At 38.2% G+C, this 24057-nt stretch overlaps 1 protein-coding gene across 6 annotated transcripts in view; it reads right to left on the bottom strand.

The window, feature by feature from the left end:
* The window catches only part of LOC149928483 (protein CBFA2T1-like), a 64757-nt gene extending 42814 nt beyond the window's left edge, over nucleotides 1-21943 (bottom strand). For 5 of the 6 annotated variants that reach the window (XM_090159092.1, XM_090159093.1, XM_090159094.1 and 2 more), the window contains exon 1: nucleotides 21625-21943. In XM_090159092.1, coding sequence (XP_090015218.1) covers nucleotides 21625-21730 — 106 coding nt within the window. In that variant the 5' untranslated portion in view covers nucleotides 21731-21943. Of the gene's footprint in view, nucleotides 1-9465; nucleotides 9626-21624 lie in introns of those variants that run through there. The other variant, XM_090159096.1, reaches the window with a different exon arrangement.
* Nucleotides 21944-24057: the final 2114 nt, after the last annotated feature.

The raw sequence follows: 24057 nt of genomic DNA, 5'->3' as shown, positions 1-24057 counted from the left end.
TGCCGATACGAACCCGACAGCGGGTTCCACGTAAGGTACGTAGTCTTTAAGACTCGTTTTCCTGGTTAAACGGAGAGTGGCTCCTTAAAATAGGCTGCTCCGTATAGTTCGGGATGATGGTAGTAGCGCGCGCGCGGAGGGTGGGTCTGGGGTGTTGGCTCGAGGGTCAGGTGCGTCTGTCAGCGCCCCGGTTCGGGCGTGCCCGGCCTACCCCCTTGGGATGAAAGCCACCCTACGCTGGGAGTCTCTCGGGCACATGTCAAATGCAGGCTCCGCTCTCATACGCCGCTGGATCCGATGCGGGATGGGGGATCAGAAGTAAAAGCGACGCTACAACGGCTGTTTTCGAGAAGGCTCCCGTTCGCATTTCACGCCCTCGTTTTAAAGTTTGCGAAATCTTCTCTTCAATTTCCGACTATTCGACGTTGTCCGCGAGCCCGTAACCAGCCGACAAAACTCGGGGGCACTCGAATGTTTTTGGGGGGCGCCAATGCCTTGATACTAAAAAATCGTTATTTTAACTCACTCCTGAAATAGGCCTTTCTATAAAGTAACAATGGCCTTCTTGTATACTAAAATTATGGTAAATAAATAAATAAATTGAAATTGAAATTGTTTAGATGTATCGGGCGCGTCACTCGTGACGCAGAAGTGACGTTTCACTATGATAGCCAATAGACGCTAGCATAAACTCCATTTATGTCTTATTCAACTTGTTAAAAAGTTCCACGCGCGTCTTGATATTTTAGCGTAAACGGGCTCGAGCGATTTGGCGCGTGCTCCCTGAAATAAAAAAATGCACGAGCTTTTTACGCTAAAATATTAAAAAGCGCGTGGAACATTTTAACAAGTTGAACCAGACATAAATTAAAATTCGATGAGTTGCCCTGTTTTTAAAGATCTAACCATAAAACCTGAACTGAACTCCTACGTATCTCGTGACGAAAGCGATACATAAAAACAAGTTCGGCAAGCGTAATGACTTTATAGAAAGGCTTATTATAGTAAATATACCGAAATTGGCTTTATTTTTGTATTTTTTAAATTATTAATTTCGACTTCGTTGGAAATAGAATATTTTATTAAACATACAGCTAACCGATGTTATATGATATTGGTTGGTCGTTGAGCAATCGATTTTTTTTCTTGGGTCGGTCGTGTTAGGGATGCTCGGTAATAGTGAGTGTGTACAAATTTCATTGGACGAACCTTTACGCTGAACTTTTCCTAGAGACAATTACCGAATTTTTCCCTTCAGACGGCCGCATAACCACCGTATCAAATTCTTCCACTCAAGATCTAACGAATTTTGACACAAAAACATTTGTGCATAAGTGTGTGTGCCCAAAGATACATTTTTACTGAGAGCAATTTTTAGAATGACCACACATTTTTCGTGGACTTCACACTAACAAGGGGACATCCCGAAGTGTTTTCCCCCGATTTTTTTCAAACTCAGGGGTTAAGTAGACCATGATTTATCATTACTTGGCCCATGAGTAGACAGACCTTCATGTACCTTGAAAGCTCCTAAAGGGTAAAGTTTCAATGGCCTTTCGTTTTGCCATGGCAACCAAAAATGCTTTTCTCAATTCAAGTTAAACTTTCTCTAGTAATTATAGACACAATTACCGATTTCGACAATTAGTGACGTTGAAAATGAAGTGGGGGTCATAGATTTACGCTGTTCAATGCTATACCTATGAAGAATTTACAGCGTAAAGCAGTAAGCCACGACCCGTTTATTGTATCATATTTTACCCTTCCAAATTAGTTCCAATACTTTTTGAAAGCTCAGTTTGAATATTACGATTAACCAACCAATAATTATATTGTAGACTCGAGTGCGAACGGCAGATTTGAATTGACATCAGAGCCATCTTCCGGCCGAAGTTATAAGCTCTTCTCATCCTGGAAAGGTTTTTGGCCTCAGCTGCGAGAAACCAAGCGCGGAGATTTTGTTTTATCGCGTGTGCAGCAGACGGATACTCATCAAGAAGAACTTGGGACTTTTGACCGGGAAATGACACTAATATGTCTACTGAACGTGTCTGGGATGCGTCAAGTCGGCAAGAACTCTTGCAAGAACTTTAGTTCAACAGCAGGTTTCTTATCTTTGGTATTGTTTTTAAATTAACCATTATACTTTTGATATTTGAAAGATTGTATTTATTTATAATATTTTTTAATAAAAAGAAGAAATATTAGCTATCTATTTCATTTAACAACTAACAGCGGGTGTTTACAAAAGCTTTAGCAGGGCCAGACTAAGGGGGGCAGTCACGGCATTAAACTACTAAAATAAATGTTCTGACTACTAAAATTAATCAAAATCTGGGGGCTCACTAGTCAATTTGACTAGTTAAAAATTTACCTACATATTCATAAATAATGGCGAATACGGCGTATCATAAATTCATCATTCATTTATCCCATTTTATTTAAAAAAAATAACATGTAACTCAAGTGAGAATAAACTGCTATTTTAATTCTGACGCTTAAAGCAAAATGTTGGCTGTACTTCTTGTTTTTATACCCCCCTTTTTACCCCACTAGTCAGTGACTACTAAAATAATTAAAGGTAGGAGGCTCACTAGTCAGGCTGACTACTTAAAAAAATATCCTTACGTCCAGTCCGTAGTCACGAGGGTAACCGCCTTACAGCAACCGACGGAGGCCGATTTTTCGGAGGTCACGTACCGGAAGTGGGTAATCGCATCGTAACTGAATTCCAATCTACAAAATATGGTCTAGTTTTTCTATCGTAAAACGGATACTGGCGTGTGCTCAAGAGTTAGGTTTTAGGGAGCCAATGAGATATCGGGTTGGTTTGATTGACGTTTAAGGGGAGGGGCATACTGGCAGATCATGAGGTGGGTTGCGAGATAAACGTTCAAAATCGTCTCAACACATTCTCCTTAAGTATAAAAAATAATTTTTTTTAAATAATATTCAAATATACCTGCCTGGAATCATTTGAAAAATTTTAGTCTCTAAAAATTACCATAGGTACTATATTGAAAATTTGCACCCCGCTCACATTTCGAAACGCCATCCTCCGTTTCAAGTAAGTATTAAATGCGTTAAAAACTAAATTAGTTTTATATAAAAACTGTCTACAATTACTTTATAATTTAAAACCCCGTCGATAAATTAAGCCTAAACGTGAGGATATTTAATTTAATATCTATTTCAGCTGTACGGTAATTTATCTATTTACTTTTTAATAAATCGCTTGAAAATAGGTGGAAGCGTTGATAAATTATATATTTTTTGCTTTCCCGTACATTGTTCGTTCGTAGACCACCAGGGGCGTTATTAGCGGCTTGTCTTTGGCAGGGGTGAAAGTCAACGCGGCACGGTACAGCGTATTAAATGAGGAAACACCGTTACCTAATTAGGGAAACTTTTAATGACGCGAAGAGTCACGCTGTTACGGAATGAAAACAATCGTCAGCTGGCGACGACCGCCCTCAGCGCCCTCTACCCCGACACAATGGAACTAAAAGAGAGACTCTTTTCAAGACATAAGCAAATCTTGCCAGCCAAACAAAGAGCCCTTTTATTCTCTAAATACGAACTGACACTCGTACCCAGCGCCATCTACATGCTTAAATCAGCGAATTTACTTTTTAATTTATAATGTAGGTGTCATGGGATAGTTCTTTTTATAAAGTAACGTGGCCTTCTTGTTTGAATGTTTCTTTTACGTCACAGTCGAAAAGCGCGTGATAGAGTCGCTAGAAGAATTTCAGATTTTCTGGTGAGCTACGATTATTCTAATAAAGCTCTGTCTTGTGACGTAAGAGGAACATTTTAAATTTATTTTTGTTTTTGTTAATTTTATTTTATAGAAACATTAAAAACTAGTTGATTTAAATTTCTAATTAAAATGCCTTAGAATCGTTTGGAAATTTGTGGATTTTAGCAACATAACTACGCGTTTTGCGAAGCGATTACGAACACTTGAATCACGTGACGAAAGAGGTGGAGCCACCTGAAATTAGGCCAGAATTATTCAAACGATTCTGTGTTCCTTTAAATGACCATATCCGGATTAATGTTATTCGCTTGAAACATGCAGCTTAGAAGGATCCAGCTGCGTTTATAAAATACGTTTCAGAAAGCAAACGTTATTTTAAAACTATTACATCGTGTGAAAATGGTTTATAAATAAGTAAATATCGATAAGCAGTTTAAGTTCTACATTTTACATCGTCAAACGGAATAATTTGCGCTGTACATTTTAAAAATAACCCCGATTTTTCGAAGTAATATGTTTCATTATTAAAGGGGAACGGCCCAAGCTTTTCCAAATATGACCTTATTTCCGTATCAAAAGATCAACAAGACATTCAATATACTTACACGTACCTTATTTTGTCTTGAAAAAATTGTTTTTGGCCTAAAAATTTGAAACGCAAAATAACGCCAAGTATTTGGGTTTGAATTTTCGCCGCCATCTTAAGGTGTATCGCCAGCACCAGCAGCACCTTAGTGAGCGATTTGCGAACTATCCTAACTTTTAATTTTTTTTAAATCGCGCAATTTAGGCTTTGGTCTCGTATAACTGGAACGCGCCGCGCGTGCAAAACAAATCTTTCACGTCTTCAGCAGCGCGCGCTTTTATGTCGTTATTCTGTCTCATCGATCTCTCACCAGATGTCGCGGCGGACGCGCGATTTTCAATTTCCCGAAATTTCTTTATTTTATTAAAAATTAACCACTTAATATTTTTGGATATTTTTGAAAATAAACGCGTGCGATAGGTATCTTTTAAATGACATTAATTAGGTTCTGATAAGCGTTAAAAATAAGTAATGCTAATAAAATCTTTCTCGTAGTTAATTTTAACCGGTTAATCTATTGACCGATTCACACTTGTTGAGGAGGAAGGTCCTTCCATTAGAGGTCAATTTTGAAATTCCCGAAGCTTTAACAGATGGCGCCATCAGTTCGAAATTCATTTAAAAAATTAATATTTTTCGCTATTTCTTATATGCCGATTTCCCCCAGTTTGTTTACATAAAACACCTCTGAAAATAGCGTTCGATGTTGTTTTGGTAGTATTTATTCCCACGCCTAAAAACGTTTCAATTGGAGCCAGCCGCGCAATTTAGTGTAACTTAACAGCCTTTAAATCGAACCACTGAACGTTTGTGAGGCCATCCCGAAGTTCAAATAAAACCGATTTGTAATAATAGACCAAACCCCAAACGTCCAGTAGTTAAAAAAAACCTTATGGACCAATTACAACAGTTCGTGCATCGTTAAATTGAACCCACATAATCATCTTCCAAAGTTCAAACTATTCCATAAAGAAAAGAAAGTGAATGTAACTCAAATAGAACGACAACGCTACTATGGGAAGCATAGTATTGACTTAATTTGATTAAAATATAATTGGAAATGGTGCGGGGAGGGGGCTAGCATGCGGGTACAGAGGGGCAACAGACCCCAAAAAACCCGGCAAAGAAAAGAATCCCCCCCTCTTGATTTCTAGCGAGCAACCAAAAGGTTCTGACACCGCAGAAACATTTTTTTTTCGAAACGGGAATAAAAAGGAATGAAATCCGGTGCATTTGACAAGGCTTAGCGAGCGCGGAAGAGAGCCTTACAGGGGCCGGCCAATTCGGGTTTGGTTCGACGGAGCATACTGCAACGGAGGCCCGCTATGGGCCAAAGGGGTCCGCAGCCTGGTCGTGTTTTTGGCAGCCGAAGTCGCCGCCCTCTGCCACAAACAAGAGCCCCGAAAAGAAGGACAGGTAGTTATTAAAAGCCGCCTTCACCTACGGAATTGGAGAAAAAATATATACCAGGAATGCGATACGCCTCAATGCGAAAATATACTAACTCCGTTTATTTGCAAAATTGAGATATTAGATTAGATTAACGCGCTTTTTTACAGCATTAAAGAAAACACTAGAGAGGTTAAGCGAGCCTTAGAAAATAACCTGAAAATGTGTAGGTGAAACTTGTAGGATGTGCAGACTGTACGTCTACATTCCTACAAGTTCGGGCTACACGTTTTCGGGTGCGGGCTTAACCTCTCTAATATTTATTGAAATTAAGATAACAGTGTTATTATTTCGTTAAAAAATTAGAAAAATATTATTTTTTTTTTAGATATTTATAAGTAACATAATACCAAGAATGTATTTATTTATACTCAGGGAGAATGAATATGTCGAGACTATCGACGGACACGTTGAGCCCCTAACCCCGTCACGCTAAGGGGGGGGAGGGAAAAAGGAGGCGGTCTTATTTTTTGCGTCCTCGCTGCAGCGTTAATCGCGTCGAAAAACGTAATTTTTAAGAACCAATGAGATTGCAGTATTATTTGATTTTATTAAACCGGAGGAGCATACCGGGGGCCCAACGGGTGGAATTGGAGAAACGCTAAAAATAATCTCGACATATTCATTCTCCCTGAGTATAAATAAATAGATTCTTGATAATACACATAAATATAACTGAATTATTTATAAGTTACATAATACACATAAATATGACTGAATTATTTACATAAATGATAATCTCTTTTTTTAAATTAAATTTTTAAATATTTTATAGAAAGCAAATATGAATTTTTCCTATTAAAGGCCGACTACATAGTTATTCGGTTTACTCTGTCTTTCACTGGAAGTTGGCTCGGTGCAAGACACATATGCTATGCAAGCAGCCAACTACCAGTGATAAACAGAGTAAACCGAATAAATATGTAGTCGGCTTTTAAAGCAATAAAAATAGTCCTATTTTCCAAAATTAATATTTTAAATTTCAATTTAAAGTGTTTATTTATATAAAATAAATTTTTCCAATTTTAATCCTAAAACATTTTCTATACAAATGCGCGATATATTGGATGTCAAAGAACACAAATATTTGACGCCTCTGACTCAAATATACGTAAAATTTGAAGACAAATCCGAGTGACAATTTAAGGCGATCGAAACTTAATAAAAACAAAATTTATGGGAACTATAGGATGAGGAGGGGGGGGGAGAATGTATTGAATACTGTTTTTTAAGAGATAGGCTTGGAATGGGCTGAGAGGGGAATAGGTGTTAGTAGCGTACGCGGAAAGCGCTAAGTGTGTGCTAGCGCAGATAGGGTTTGTATTTATGGCTAAGCCGGCGTCTATCGATTAAACCCGCAGTTCCCTATAGAAGACAGTCTATAGGAGACAACGTCACTAAGCAGCGTCTACGAAGGCTCTTCCAACGGGCCCGATTTAAGGACGAACGAACGGCGCGCGCCAAACCGGAAGCGCAAAGTTTAAAAGGATGAGCGTCGATGTTTCCCTGGGTCGCTCTCTGGCGCCCGAGTCTGAGACGGGGCTAGGAAGCACCCAAACTAGAAACACTACCAAAGCAAACTACAGTCTTATCAACTAGTACCAGTCGCGGGGAACTTTTCCCATGTACGACTCCCGGACCAGAGTATACGCGTCCAATATACGAGGTTCTCTTACGGCGCGGCCAGCCTTCCCCGCGCGCCGCCGATATCGCCCACCGAACATACGCCGATTTCGCTCCCACAGATCCCTCCGCTCGCTTTTAAAAGGCTCGCTGGAGCCTGCCCGCCCCGAAATTCCTTAAAGCCCCCTCCCGCCCCAGACCCGTTCCTTTCGGAGGGGGGTCTAATAGTCACGAGGGACCTTTAGGAATTTCGGGGACGTTTACCGATTATAAGTAACTAACAGCGCGTAGCCAGGATTCATCCTCCCGCACCCCTCCCCCCTTCTCTCTCCCCTGATGCTTGTTTTCCCCGCAATACGCCCGCTTTGGAAGTTAAGAATACAGGTCGTCAGAATGCTTTCAAAATTAAAGTGGATTTTTTTTAAGGGAAAATGAACGATTTTGTTGATATCGATAAGAATTCAGAATAAAATTTGGTTAAATAAAGCGTTGCGTTGTACCAAATTTAAGCGAAAATGGTGTTTTAAATTAATTATTCATCTTTTGGCAAAAAAATGGGGTGAAAATGATCTCCCACTTTCTGTAAGTACTGTGCCGCGAACAGTACGAAGTGTCCTCTTTTATCATAGTAAATTTATTTTTTCACACATTTCTTTATGTAAATATGTTCGGGCCATGAGTTACCACTTCGGTAGACACCAACCTTAGTGACGCCCCTGCGCTTAGAAAATGGTCAGTAAGTACCGAAAAAATCCGTCCCCAGTTCTAGGATCCGAACAGAGCGTAACGGAGTACATGAATAAGATCAAGACAAAAGCGTCCTGTTCGGGGATCTGTTCAGAGCATAAGCACCCTGTTCGGGGATAAGAACAAGGCCAAATCGTCCTGTTCGGGGATAATAATCAGCTAGGCTAATACCCAAGGCTCCACCTTAGGCCAAAGTCATCAAGCGACTTTTAAAGCCATTAATTCAGGTGGCCGGGTTACAATGCGTAGGAGGGTAGTGGCCTCGGTAGTGGCACGCCAGCCAACAGCTCCCTACAATACTTTTACCGTTAACAGAGCAAAAGCGCCCTGTTCTAGCAAAGAATGTAAAGCCCCAGGTATGGAAGGTGTAGCTCCGTCTAGTGGAACTTTTGCGCCTCTCGTTTTTAAAGAGAGACCGGGTTGCGTTAACCATTTCCGGTTAATCTGATCTGATTTGCTTTGCCGGAAGTTTCTACCGCAACCAAAACACGCGGCCAATAATATCAATCCTTCCATTCCTGGGGCTTTATATTCTTTGGTTCTAGGATCAGAACAGGGCAAAAGCGTCCTGTTCGGGGTTCTGTACAGAGCATAAGCTCCATGTTCGGGGATCTGAACAAGGCAAAAATACCCTGTTCGGGGACCAAAACCCATCATATCATTAGAGATCAAGGGTTTAAAAATATTCGGGGGTTCACTAGTACGTTTGAGTCGCGCTCTTCGGGGGTTCGCAGGTACAGATATCCCCTGTCTTTAAACAACGTCAGAACAGAGCATAGCTGCCCTCTTTGGGGTATTTGCAAGTACAGAGCAGTTTCGAGCGTTGTTAAGTACAGAGCACCAATAAACACTTTAAGGGTTTGAACTAGTACAACTGCCCAGAAATAGAAAATTTAAATCTAGTCTAATAAAATAAATGTTATTTAAAACAGTTTTTTTTAAATTAACACTTTTAAAACAACGCCGATACGAGCTTAATTAAAACAAAGTCTAAATTGAATTTCACTTCATCGGGGTTTTATTTTTCCATTTAGCAAAAGCCATTTCTACCTTGTCATTCGCGATACGCGTAACGCACGTACGGGCGAGTTAGACGTAGAAGCAGGTGCGACTTCAATACAAATTATTGCCAGGTCAAAACATACTCAACCAGCTGCGATGTCGACTACCCTCGCGTAATCGTGTAAAGTCGAACAATAATTATAATTTTCAAAAACACACCGATAATAAAATCTTACCAAATAATACCGAAATTTACTCGAAATACACATACAACATTTAGCCGTTGATAACTTACCCAAGAAATACAATTAAGAAGAAGGTGATTATTTAATAGGAAAAGAGTCGTAATTATAAATACGCGGAACTCGATCTGCGCGGGAACTAAACCGAAACCGCGTGCGAAAACGGCGGACTTAGTTCGTGTATCGACCGCTTGGAGTCCCCGAGAGCCGAACAACCTCTCCGAACGACGGTCGGAAACTGACTGAGAATTTCGACGGCCGCGTCGGCGAAAGGATTCAGAATCGCGCTCCTCTCTCTCTATTAAGAGAGACCCTTACTTGAAAGCGCTACTCAAAGAGGGGCATATGGTTAATTCTACGGCGTAGACTTAACAAACAGCCACGGCTTGGCAGAATTGTCGAATGAGCCGTAGACCTTAGTACCTCTCTTCTCCGATTGCTCTTGAGCTTCGGAATGAGGCCTACCCTCAACCGACAGCGTAGTCGAAAATAGAGAGAGGGGTTTAGTTTGCGGGTTATTATGTAAAGAGGCCATCACTGTTTACATTAGCTCGTAGTCGTCCGAGCTTCCCCGTTACATATAATCTCTTTGGAAGCGGTTCGGAGTGCCGCAATGCAAAAGACACGTATCTCAAAATAATTTATTTTGCAGAAATGTGTCATTTTTTTGGGAAATATATTATTTTGAAACTATTACTATACTATTTTTGATAAATCATTTAAGCTTTGAATATTAATATTTTTGATCAATTATTTAAGCTTTGAATATTACTATTTTTGATAAATTATTTAAGCTTTGAATATTACTATTTTTGATCAATTATTTAAGCTTTGAATATAAATATTTTTGATAAATTATTTAAGCTTTGAATATTAATATTTTTGATAAATTATTTAAGCTTTGAACATTACAATTTTTGATAAAAAATAAATTATTTTGAAGCTATAAATCTAATATATTTGTTATATATTAGATTTTAAGTACATTACTATAAAGTATATTATAAATACATTAGTGAAATTCAATGGGGGGGGGACAATCTATGATTGATCAATTATTGGATTAGAAATTTTAATTATTAAAATAACTAAATGCGCTATACGTATATTCCCAGCCAGAATTCGGAGCTACAATTTACGTCAATTATTATTTATAATTCGCAATATTAATTATTTAATTTAAATTTACTAGATTAAATGGGTGTTTCTTTAAAATACGGCAGGTCACGTGTAAATGTTTTTTATACGTCACTAGCTATTGAAGTAATTTGAAGTCCACGTGCGAAACGCGCGTGCCAATAAAGTACTAATAAGCTTAAGTTCTTGACGCGAAGAAAGAACATTTTAAACTTTTATTTTATGGAAACAGTTATCGAAACCTTTTTACAAAACCACAAAGCACCAATAACGATATTTCGTAAATCGTTCCTTTTTTCACTTAAAATAGAGATACGAGCTTTTCGCTTTAAAGCGAAGCATACACTATAGGGCTATTTGACCCGACGCGCGCAGTGCAGTCTTAGGAGTGCGGGGGGGGGGGGTGATCTTATACTCTATAGCCAGAGGCTGTAGTCCTTATTTATCGGCTGAAATTAAAGACTTAGATGAGAGGGGGCAAGCACTAGCCATTCATTCTGAGCCTGGGAACCAGAGATAAAAATAGGGGGGCGAGGGTCGCTTCAGCCCCTCCTGCCCGGAATATATATAAAAAGGTCTCAGATGGGGGCGGGTTGTTCTCTCCCCCTGAGCTGCAGACTTCAATACGCAAACAATGTTTTTTAGGGTTCCCACTTTTCCTTTTGTTTTAGGTTTTATAACCTTTTTTTAAAGAAACAGATTAATATATAATTTTTTTTCTATAGGCTTACAAAGAATGTATGTAAAACGTGCGATAAAATGTTTAGAGGCAGATTAGGATGCGTTTTATTTGATATTTTTCTAGAAAATTTACTTTTATAGATATGCTAGTTTGAATTTTTACGGAATTTTTTATTTAAGTATTCATGGAAATAAATTGGGGAATCTAAACTAGTAAATTTGACGTAAACGAATTAAGTAAAATTTCTTTATTTCAATTCGTTTCATTTTCATTCTATAGATGATATTCTAGTCACACTGATGTTACTGTCATAAGCCTATAATATTGATCTATAAGTAAGTCTTTTTGTAGCGAATGAAAATCATACAAATACTATTGATAACATTTCGACAAGCTTATTTGTTCACTAAAACTGGATACAATTTAATTATTCGAAGTTATCAGAGCAGCTGGGATCAAGAACGGGTGGAAATTTTGTACACTGAATTCTCCTCGCACCTACTTTCATAGTACGCGCTATTATTAGCAACGCTATCTCTCAAGTGGAACCGCTATTTAGTGTACAACAGAATATAATAATAATAATATTCATACATATGGCACACGTCATTAACTGCTTCTACGTTGCACAAATTTTACGAACAATAAACACCACGTACAACATGTTACAAATCGCTAGATCGTTTTTCTAGCATTTTTAAAATTTCCGAAAAGGGAAACAATTTTCGGTATTGCAAAGTTTTGCTTGATTCTACCTTTTATACGACCTTTAGTGAAGAAACTTTTTTCTATATGATGTCATAACTTGAACCCGTCCTTATCATAACGTCACCACTTGAACCCGTCCTTATCATAACGTCACCACTTGAACCCGTCCTTATCATAACGTCACCACTTGAACCCGTCCTTATCATAACGTCACCACTTGAACCCGTCCTTATCCTAACGTCACCACTTGAACCCGTCCTTATCATAACGTCACCACTTGAACCCGTCCTTATCCTAACGTCACCACTTGAGCCCGCCCTTGTCCTAACGCCACCACTTGAGCCCGCCCTTGTCCTAACGCCACCACTTGAGCCCGCCCTTGTCCTAACGCCACCACTTGAGCCCGCCCTTGTCCTAACGCCACCACTTGAGCCCGCCCTTGTCCTAACGCCACCACTTGAGCCCGCCCTTGTCCTAACGCCACCACTTGAGCCCGCCCTTGTCCTAACGCCACCACTTGAGCCCGCCCTTGTCCTAACGCCACCACTTGAGCCCGCCCTTGTCCTAACGCCACCACTTGAGCCCGCCCTTGTCCTAACGCCACCACTTGAGCCCGCCCTTGTCCTAACGCCACCACTTGAGCCCGCCCTTGTCCTAACGCCACCACTTGAGCCCGCCCTTGTCCTAACGCCACCACTTGAGCCCGCCCTTGTCCTAACGCCACCACTTGAGCCCGCCCTTGTCCTAACGCCACCACTTGAGCCCGCCCTTGTCCTAACGCCACCACTTGAGCCCGCCCTTGTCCTAACGCCACCACTTGAGCACGCCCTTGTCCTAACGCCACCACTTGAGCCCGCCCTTGTCCTAACGCCACCACTTGAGCCCGCCCTTGTCCTAACGCCACCACTTGAGCCCGCCCTTGTCCTAACGCCACCACTTGAGCCCGCCCTTGTCCTAACGCCACCACTTGAGCCCGCCCTTGTCCTAACGCCACCACTTGAGCCCGCCCTTGTCCTAACGCCACCACTTGAGCCCGCCCTTGTCCTAACGCCACCACTTGAGCCCGCCCTTGTCCTAACGCCACCACTTGAGCCCGCCCTTGTCCTAACGCCACCACTTGAGCCCGCCCTTGTCCTAACGCCACCACTTGAGCCCGCCCCTGTGACACTGGCACAACTTGAACCCCCTCAATTATGAACGTCACCCAACTACACCAATACGTAAAAATTGAAAAAAATGTCAAATTCCGTAAAATAAGTTTAAAATATTCTACAAAAAGGTGCAATATTACACAACCTGAGGGGATACAGGTACCCTTTTGGGAAAACTATACCGAGTTGGGTACCCCAGCCGCAGGCGGTTGATGTTGAAATTAACATCAAAGTGCCGCTACCCCCGTATTGAAAACATGAGGGTTTCGTCAATATATATATAGGTCACGCCATTATCCAGGCTGCGCTCGAACGATATTTGGTCACACATGACACTGTTAATCTACGCTTCGCATATTGCATTCGACGTACGTGTCATTACGCATCAACGAAAAGCGGATTAAGTTACGATACACAAATATTATTGTGCCAGAAAATAAGTACAAAATGTGTTGTTTTGCAGGAGTCAGTTGAAATCTGCGCCCCATTTCGGGGAAAAAGGTTTTTTTTACTACACGCGCTCATAAACAAACCGCTTTCACCGAAGGATCTGACATTCGGTCAAATCCGGTACACTCTAGAGAAAAATGAGTTCAGAAATTTTGAAATCAACTTGAAAATACCGAAATCTGGGCTAAAATCAGTACCAAAATTTCGAAATAAGCTTTCAATTTCTGAAATAAATTTGAGATTCAAAATCCCATGTGCAAAATTGGCAAATGTCGTGAATTTATAGTTGATTTACGCATAAACAGCATTTCACTACCGGGTTGCCACAGAATTTTTCAAATTCAAATTTCCAGGGATTTTACTGGTTTTATATTATGGCAAACTCAGGCATTTTTATCCTACATTTTTGTCAACGTTTTCAATTTGAAACCAAAATTAAATTCCCTGACTTTTCCCCTGACCTTTATAGTAATTAAAATTCCCTGACTGCAGTTTACACCCATTTTCAAATTCCCTGACGTTTTGGTGACCTGTATATTAATTTATAAAATTCCCAGTTTTTCAGACCAATTTGCAAATCCACGGATTCCAAATAATTTAACAGAGGTGATAAATAATATTTTTAAAGAAAATACAAATAGTTTTCTAAATAGTTAAATTTGAACTCCTGCTTTAAAATAATTCTGATTTAGGTTTCCACAACGCGAGAACAGCGCGGCAAACTTTGACCTCCAGGATGAACAAATAGGTGATTCTATAAAATAGGAGGGGTTGTGAGGGGAAAATGTTGTCTTTCTGTCAAGTAAGAGGGCGCTCGTATTCAGAACGATAAGATTCTTACGATTCTGATTCTCATTTTCGGAGTTATTTCGGGCGTTTTCAGCGGTAAAACTGTAGACAGTGACTTGGTGATTTAAAGGATTATTGTTTTGTTTTACTAACAATTTAATTATATCTTAGCTTCTACAGTATATATATAGTAATCGGTGACTGTTGGTATCGAAGTTAACAGTTAATAATTAGAAATTTCATGTAATATATACATTGAATCTACATTGGCATAAATAATAACTTGCTCTATAAATCACTAGTCAATAGACTCAATAGTTAAAAAAAAACATTTTGTCGGCGCGCATGCGCGGTTGCAAATTTCCGGCGCGTGACGTAGGCAGTGAAGTGAAAGGAAACATTAAAACAAGTTGAACAAGTCAAATGGCGCATTTTATATTATTACCTATTATAAATGAAATATTCTGAAACTAGGACTGCAGCCTAAAAATGATTAGTAATTCATTTAAAGGGCTGTGGCCGACTAGCGGGTGAAATTGGCACCCCCATTGGAACCTTTCTCAATCTAAGATAATAGTATTCAAATATTAACCGAGAAAACAAAGTCCTTCCTGACCCCCGCATGCCCGCTTTGGTGCTTGCTCCGCTATAGGCAATTTCCATCGGCCCCTATCGCTGGGTTCTTTCGACTGGCGCGGCCCATTCAAACATATCCCCCGCATAATAAGGGATAGAACGACAATAGAAACAATTGGCTCACCCACATTTCATTATAAAACTGATCTTATTTATATACGCGAATGAAAAAAATATAACCTTCAACTATTTTATAAAGTCCGATAAAACCACAATAATTAAGTTATTTAAACTTTGAAATAAAAGTGTTCCGGATATTTTCAAACAGTGCTAATAGGCGCTTAAATAAACTTTCGAGAGTAAGGACCCGCAAGGTATTGTTTATATAGTGCTTGTGGAATTATGGAAACTTTTAACCTGTAAACAGAATGTCGTGTTTGTGTCAAACCTTAATATGTCAAAAAAGCTACCTGGTTAAAAGGGAACGCCATGCAGGCCCGGGCGGCTAACTCAAATTGGGGGCCAAAGAGGAAATATTTTGCATTCATGGGAAATGGGGCCCATACGATTGCAACGCCATCATCGCCATGGGGAATGCTTGTTGCTGCCGTAAAGGTGAAAAATTTCCATTATTTTAACAAGCACTACAGTGACTTGCAGGTCCTGGCTCTCGGAAATATTACTTCTTGGTTATTCCCTGGCTACAGGCTTACCACGCGGGTCGAACGCATTCTGGCCTCAAGTCTGCGTCACGAATTTTACCCAGAATGTATTTATTTCTACTTACGGAGAATGACAAAAGGTGGTTTCTTTTCGCCCGTTCTCGGACTAAAAGTGTACTCTTTTTACCCTAAAGCGTTTTATTCGCCTGTTCCGGGGATGAGAATTACTCCGCCCCATAAACTATTCGCGTGTTCCGGAGTATTAGGGCTATTCTTTTTACTCCTTCTGAAAAGGAGGTGTAAAGAGAGTAAATCGGATTTTAGTCGTCTGCTAGTCAGAATTTACCTGCAAAAAAGGCCACAGGAAGCCATGTTGGAAAAACGAACTATTCACCAGCACAGAATCGGAGTAAAATGACGTCATAGCGTTACTCTTCTTACCCTAATCCAAAATCCCGAAACAAGCGAAACAAAACCGTATGTTGAGATATGGTATAATTATCCCATGAGGGGTCCGTCATTTGCAAATTTTGCGTACCGGTTTTCGAATCTTAAAGTTATTTCAGAAATCAAAAACTGATTTTGAAATTTCAGAGCACGATTTTAGCAAAGAGTATAAAAACTACGTAACCTAGAGATATAATGACGGTCGAAAGCAGTAAAGGAAGTTGTAGCAACCGGGGGGGAAGGCACTCAGTGAATTTGCACTTCAAATTTCGGTACCGCAGCGCCACTACGGCAGTTTTAAGTGGCAATCATTTTGATTTAGTTCAACATTCTTGAAAATTCCTTAAGGAATTGGTTACCTTTAGGACTTGGCAACGTTAGAGAACAAACGCCTTATTCTTCACTTTTTGAAAATAAACACCGAAACAACGAATCCACAAATTCTAACTAAAAAAATCACGAAACAGTAACCAATTACTGTCACTTTTTTGAATTGACAGATATTAGACAATTAAATATCCAAAATGCCAAATTTAGCACCTCCGCAACACCGTAACTGCCATTTTTCTCCGGTTTTATTATTTATTGTACTAAATACTGCCTTAGTGGCGCAGCGGTACCGAAATTTGAAGTGCAAATTCACTGAGGGCCTTCCCCCCCGGTTGCTACAACTTCCTTTACTGCTTTCGACCGTCATTATATCTCTAGGTTACGTAGTTTTTATACTCTTTGATTTTAGTGTTGATTTTTGGTTCTTTAGTCTGATTTTGGAACTAATTTCAAGATTTCTAAAATGATTTTTATCTAGAGTGTTCGGGATTTGCATAAAACGTGCTTGAATATATAGTTGAATCTCCGACATAGCTATGTGCCGAGCGAGTATGAGTCGTACAGATCAAACCAATTTTAGTACTGAATGTGGAGAATAACAGTTGATAGGAAACGATACTACACTTTGATCTTATCCAAACGATGAAGACGTTTATAATTAATTTGCACAAAAGTGATTTTGTACTAAGTAATCCATTTTGTATAAAACAAAATATTTTAAAGGTAACTATTTACACGTATATAACAGGTTAAGTTTAAATTTTTCAAAAAGTATGTTAGCGCCTCTAACGACCAAAACTTAAAAACAAATAATCAGGCCGCCAAAAATGTGCGGTCATTGTAAAAATGGCGATCATTAATCGTTTAACACGGAGTATAGAAAATTTACACACTTATGTGAAACATTGTTATTAACTTAAGTATAACCATAAGTAACATAATAAAAATAAGTATGACAATTAACGAGATTTACAACCAAACTGATTTTCATAGTTATTGCGTAATCTAGATGTTTTCTCAGCACAGAGCCCTCTAGTGTCTAAAATACGCGAGACTTCCGCTAAGCCGAAATATCTGGTTTCCGATAGATAGGCGGAATATTAGGCTAAAATGTGAAAAATTAAAAAACGTTTTTCTCGGCGCCACGAGCTCATGTTTTTTATCACGCGCGATTCGCACGCGGGCTTCGAAACAAAGCCAAAGCCCCTCGCGACTCCAGAACGTGCTCTCCGATATTAGGCTCAAATTTTTATCAAAAAGTAGTCATCCAAAACGGTAAGACGCGAGTCCAAGTCACAGCTTGAAAAGAGTATCAGTGCCGAAATAAGGTTCGGTTAGAAAATTAGCATTAAAGCAATAGGAAGTGTCATACTTATAGTTATTATGTTACTTACGGTATAACCAACAACAGATTGCTAACCAAATTCGGGAAAAACACTAAATATGGCTAGAGTTCGAGACGGTAGTGGGGAGGGGAATTAGCTAGAAGTGAGACATCTGTGGAGCGTATTCCCCGCATTAACATTGTATATCTTCTAATCGAATCCATATGCATAATATTGCCCTCCGTAACAGGACCAATATGAAAGGCAAACGCCCAAATGCGCGCTTTTTTCCGCCATACACGTTTTAATGGAAAACAGAACACCACGCGGCACGCCCCCTGGCGAGGGAATGGCGGACTAAAAAACGAAACCAGGCGCGAGTAACCGCACTCAATAACAACTAATAAACAAACCTAGAGTGGCGTGGCTCCTAACCTCCTGAAAATTGAAAAAATAACTTTTTTCAGCCCGCGGTCTGAGCGGTAACTTTTATAACATTCTTTTTGGATATTATTATTTCAAGCGCAAACAAGTGCGCGAGACACGTGGCCGGTCGCCTAATTATACACTCGCCAGGCTTTGTTCAATTTTTTGGGTTGGAAAATAAATTTTTCTTTCAAAACGCGCCACACGCGCGCGTCAAGCGGCGGGGATTTTTAAGGCTAAGTGGGTCTTTGAGTCGCGAGTAACCCGCTTTCCATAATTCAAAAGGACCTATAGTCTCGGTCGGAGGTAGTGGGTGGGACGCCGTCGAAGGCGGGGATAGGGTACGGGCCGCGTTCTAACGTATTAAACATTCTGGTTTATATATTGAAGTGCTAGAAACTTGAGGTTGTCAAGTTTCGGGGTTGATTTTACGGAGGATACCCAGATAGTCGGAGTGAGAGAGGGAGCAATAAAATTCGGTGGGCGTCTGGATAGGGTCTTTCCACGAGCTCGAGTGATGCTTCTCGAGTGATATTCCACAGGTGTCGCTCTTGTCGCGCCCAGAAGTGTTCCGTTCCTGGAGCTACGCTACCCAGAGCACCCAGACACCAGAAAACACGTCAGACTATATCCGCGTACATTCCGATATTTATTGTGGCGCATACTTCAATTCAATCGATTTCACTGTGGAATAAACCATTGCAGATGTATCCAGAAACGATTTAAATCAATATATTTGCTTTAAATAATTAAAAATCATTAGATTTAAAAATTAAAAATTATTTGATTTAAAAATTAAAAATAATTTGATTTAAAAATTAAAAATAATTTGATTTAAAAATTAAAAATAATTTGATTTAAAAATTAAAAATCCTTTATTTAAAAATTAAAAATCGTTTATTTAAAAATTAAATGATTTCTATTATTAAATCTAATAATTTTTAATTATTAAATCCAATTATTTTTATTATTAAATCTAATGATTTTTAATTTTTAAATCAAATTATTTTTATTATTAAATCTAATGATTTTTAATTTTTTAAAGCAAATGATTTAAGAATTAATCATTTTGTTTAGAAATTATTTGATTTAAATCATATTCAATGTATTTTTCAAGTTTCTGCCCATTCAGAACAAATTCTATTACAAGTAGAAATTAAATTTAATTATTAATTTAGATTTTTAGTTTAGCTTCCCCCTACACGAGTAAATCAAAAAATCAAATTCAAATTAAATAAATCTATTTAAATAAACCAAAAAACCCTAATTTAAGTTAATATATTAATGTAATATTAATTAAACCGTGTATATGTCTCGTTATTTTCAGAAAATTGATCGAAACCTCCACAATTTTAATGTTTGAAATAAAAAATTTAGATCGGATTCCAAATTTTCAATTAGGCATCTAGATTTTTCAAAATCAATTTTCCAAGAAGCAGAATGTGTTTTAAAAAATCAAAAAATCGTCCTCGAACAGGTAAATTATCTTCTGTTAAACCCGATGAATTTAGTTGGGGTGGCGGAGTGGTTAGCACTTTCGCCTCGCAGCAAGAGGAGCCGGGTTCAATCCAAACTTGTAGTTCTGGGTAAAAACTCGGAACAGCTCCTTTTGCGTTGAGTTTGCAAGTTCCCCACTGGTTTAAGGGGATTTACCCCGAGTTCTTCGGTTTCCCCTTCCATAAAAACTTGTTGAGGTTAACGGTAATAGTTAGTGTAGGGAGCTGTTGGCTCGCGTGGCATGTAGGGCTTGCTACCACCCTCCTACGCATTGTAACCCGGCCGTTTGATGACTTAGGCCTAGCTGATTATTATTATTAATATTATTATTAAATACGCAATTTTATTATCCCTTTAACCAGGCAAATTTTGTCGATAGAACATCAAAAATAACCACACATTGATGTTTTTGATGCTACGATCACTTTTAAAAAGTACATAGCATATTTGATCACTTGTTATCCGTTTTCGTGGACACCATCACATTTGGACGTTTTATATGATTTGAACTCCTTTTTTAACTAAAAACTATTTTAAACATATTCGACTGTAAATCATTTCTCGTGTAATATTTCAAACATTCAAAGCATAGATGATTTGAATTCGGAATTCTAGACAGTATAAATACCCCAACACATTTCGGTTACGTTCAATACGAAATCGTGAAATCTCCAAAACAGATGCTAAAATAGGAAATAGCTAAGGACGAACACAACCTGGTTTCGAGAGAAACAATACAAAATGTCAAAGAATCGGGGGTCATAACCACTTCGATTTGGGCAACGGGTACAAATTTAAAATATACCCTGAACCGGAGTCAATAGAGGGTCGAGCCGCCAAAACGTTTTCTGGGATCGTGGGAGGCTCAAGAGCAAAGGGATGCTGAGAATGGTTGCGGGGGGGGGGGGGGGTGGCCATAATAGAGAGCGGCTGATGCGGATAAGGAAGAGGGGGCCACGGGATCAACCGGGCCACAGCTGCCAAACTCATTGATCGAAGACCCTCTATGGAACAGACTCCGCGTAACCTTACACTCTCCCTGCAAGCGGGGTGTACAGACTGTACCACCTCCCCTCGTTTCCTGCCCCAATAGTACGTAAATATCTCGAGAGATGGAAATAGCAGGCCTGGGTGCTATCAGGCTTCTGTAATCCTTCTGCCTCCCTCCTTTATTATTACCCAGCTTCCAGATGACAAATGTTCCGATAAAGGAAGCCGAAGGGGGGGGGGGCGAAGGTCACCTGGTTTCTAAATAACGTTTTCTTTAATTTATTTAATTCTGATTGGTATAAATTGAGTTAAATTTATGGTTAATTATTAGGTGAACTGCAATATGATATACGGTTTAAAGTATTATAATTTTATTTTACTAGAAAATCATTTTAGTTTTATTGTTTTACTTGGTCTCTATAAATTTTAATTTAAATATTATTACAACAAAAATTAGTACTTGTTTCAAATACTTAGCCGATATGCAAATTTTAAGTAAACGTTTCAATACAAAAATGTCATAATTATAAATATATTACCAGTGTAATGCCAAAATTGTCCACATTGTTTTTAATGTGAAGTGTATTTTTAATAAAATTAGGTGATAATAGTTTTAAAGAATCAATTATTAATTTAAATACATAAATATTATTTTTAAATAAATTGTAAAATTACCATGGATCTAAAGTTTAACATTTATAAATAATTTTTGGTTAGCAAGTAAATTTTAGTAAATAATATTAAAGACCGTTTTTATACCCACCTCTACACTACCGATATTTAAATATTACGTTTAAAATTCAATCAAATTAATTGAACCATTCTTTTAAATAAATAAGCTATTTTTATACCGTTTTTTATTAAAAAAACATACTGCATTATACTCGAAATAAAAATTACAAACTTATTAAAGTTAATATAAATTGAAACAAATCACTTAAAATTGAAAATAACCACAAGCTCTCATAGTGGATGTAATATAAAAAAGACCAAGAAAAAAAAACATTTAAAATTAAAAAAAATAAAATAAACGCTAGCTCACCATAAGCCCTCATATTAGGATGATGGTGTTGATGGTGATGGTAAGTGGGAATCGCGATTCTATGATGATTATGATGATAGAAAACACCGTTAACGGATGCAGTCATAATTAGCAAAAATAGTCAACCAGAACGCGATTTTCAAAAAACTCCCCGCACGATTTCCTTAAATCGATTCGTTCAAATTCATCTCCGTAGTTTCAATCCGATCACCAAACGTAAACCTGAAAGTTAATCCAACGTGTTCAGAGCTCGAACGGTCGCGAGCCCAAATCGGTCCTTCTGCACTTCGGAGACCGCGTTATACTGAAGTGTAACGTGTATAGCGTAAACCGAAAACTACGACGCGAAAAGTTTCCGTGCCAAAATTCTCCCTCCTCCCCTTCCCCCCTACCGCGCCGGGGTGACGGAACAATTAGATCACCCTCCCAAAAACCCGCCCGCCAAACGAAAGACCTCCTCCTATTTTGTATCCGCCGTATACGCGTGACGTCACGGAAAGCGCCCCCCTTCCCTTTAGGAGTGGGGAGGGAGGAGACTACGATTCAAATTCGTTATAGAGTAAATAATATCGACACTGGTTAGACGTTTAAACAAATTTCGCGACTCACGCGCCCGCTACTTTGGTTTCGTTCGGAGTTGCGACGGACGGCTGTAAGTTACGACGAGAGAGACACCTGCCTCTTTAGCTGTGGCAGGGGAGGGGGGGGGGGGTACCGAGTGAGGGGGGGCTGTTCCCAGCTGTTTTCCGAGAGCCTCTCACTTCGACATTGTCAAAGGCACCACGCGACTGGCACGCGCGCGATATATACATAAATATAAAAAAAAATTAGACCACCTGGAATATTTATATATCGTTGCCGAGACTCTCTCTCTCTCTCTTCCTAGACAGGGAAATTTAGAAGCCGACACTGAATTATTTCGGAGGGCGTGTGTTCCCCCTTCCGCCCCCCCCCTTGGAAAGAGGTTTTTTTGCACTCTCAAAAATTATTTACTATTTTAAAAATGGTATGTATAATTTGATATTATTACACGGTAATATAATTTAACTGAAAAATATTTAAGTTCGAAAATAATTATTCTAAAATTAAAATATTTAAATTTAATTTAAATATATTTTGCTCTATAAATTAAACTATTTAAATTTGGACATAAATATTTTGCTCTATAAATTAAAATATTTAAATTTTGAAAGAAATATTTTGCTCTATAAATTATAATATTTAAATTTGGACATAAATATTTTGCTCTATAAATTATAATATTTAATTTTGGACATAAATATTTTGCTCTATAAATTATAGTATTTAAATTTGGACATAATTATTTTGTTTCTTAAAAAGCAATAATATTCAATATTTGAAATAATCATTTTGTTCTATATATTATAATAATATTTATATTATGAAAAAATTATTTTGTTCTATAAAGAGCAATAATATTTAAATTTCGAAAAAAATTAAACCGTAATAATATTTAAATTTTAATTCATCATTTTGTTCCTTAAAGAGCTATAATATGAAAATTATGAAAAATATATTTGGTTATGAATTTATTTGATATAAATTTGTGGCTTATGAGTAACAGGAAAATTTATTTTCCAAACAAATGTTCGTACCTGCATTTCTCTGGCGTGCGTTTGAAAATAACTCACTTAAGTTTGAAAATTACTCACTTAAGTTTGAAAATAACTCACTTCAGTTTGAAAATAACTCACTTCAGTTTGAAAATAACTCACTTCAGTTTGAAAATAACTCACTTCAGTTTGAAAATAACTCACTTCAGTTTTAAAAATAAACACCAATAATATTTATCATAGTACTTTCATAGACAAAATATGTTGTTTTAATATATTTCGCATACTGATATGATATTTTGATATTACAGATATTTAAAAAACGACCTGAAGATTGTAACTCCTTAATGTTATTAAAAAAGCATTACTTTTAAAATTAATAGTTATTAATACAGAATACAATTATACAAATCGTGTATAAAATCAAGAATGTATCTATTTTTGGTTAGAGCAAGAACGCGAACTTGGAACATAACATGCTGCAGTCTAAGCAGTCGACGATTCTCTCTGTGTGTAAAAATCCATTACACCAAGGCCCAAATTAGGCTTAAACCATCGGCAAACTGCAAAGTATAACTTCATGGCGCCCAAAATTTAAGTTAGAAGAAACCACCTATGTACTGTGCGAAGGATGATAAAATACGCGAAAAAGTAGATTAGTCCATAATTAAAAGGGATAATATAGCTAAATCCTAAACAAATTTGAAGAAATTAAAAAAATTACTAATAACTCGTACCAAACTACCAATAGGTCTTCGAGCAAACAAAAAACGCGAATCTCGGATCAAATAGATCTTCGAGTAATAAACTACATAAAAACTAAATAAAATAGCAAGAATTTCCGACGGTTGACCGGTTT

The sequence above is a fragment of the Leiobunum rupestre genome, chromosome 9 (assembly GCF_980474605.1).
Source record: "Leiobunum rupestre chromosome 9, qqLeiRupe1.1.hap1, whole genome shotgun sequence".
Classification (NCBI taxonomy): Eukaryota; Metazoa; Arthropoda; class Arachnida; order Opiliones; family Sclerosomatidae; genus Leiobunum; species Leiobunum rupestre.
Note: the sequence above shows the minus strand (reverse complement) of the source record. Positions and strands in the feature narration are given on the sequence as shown.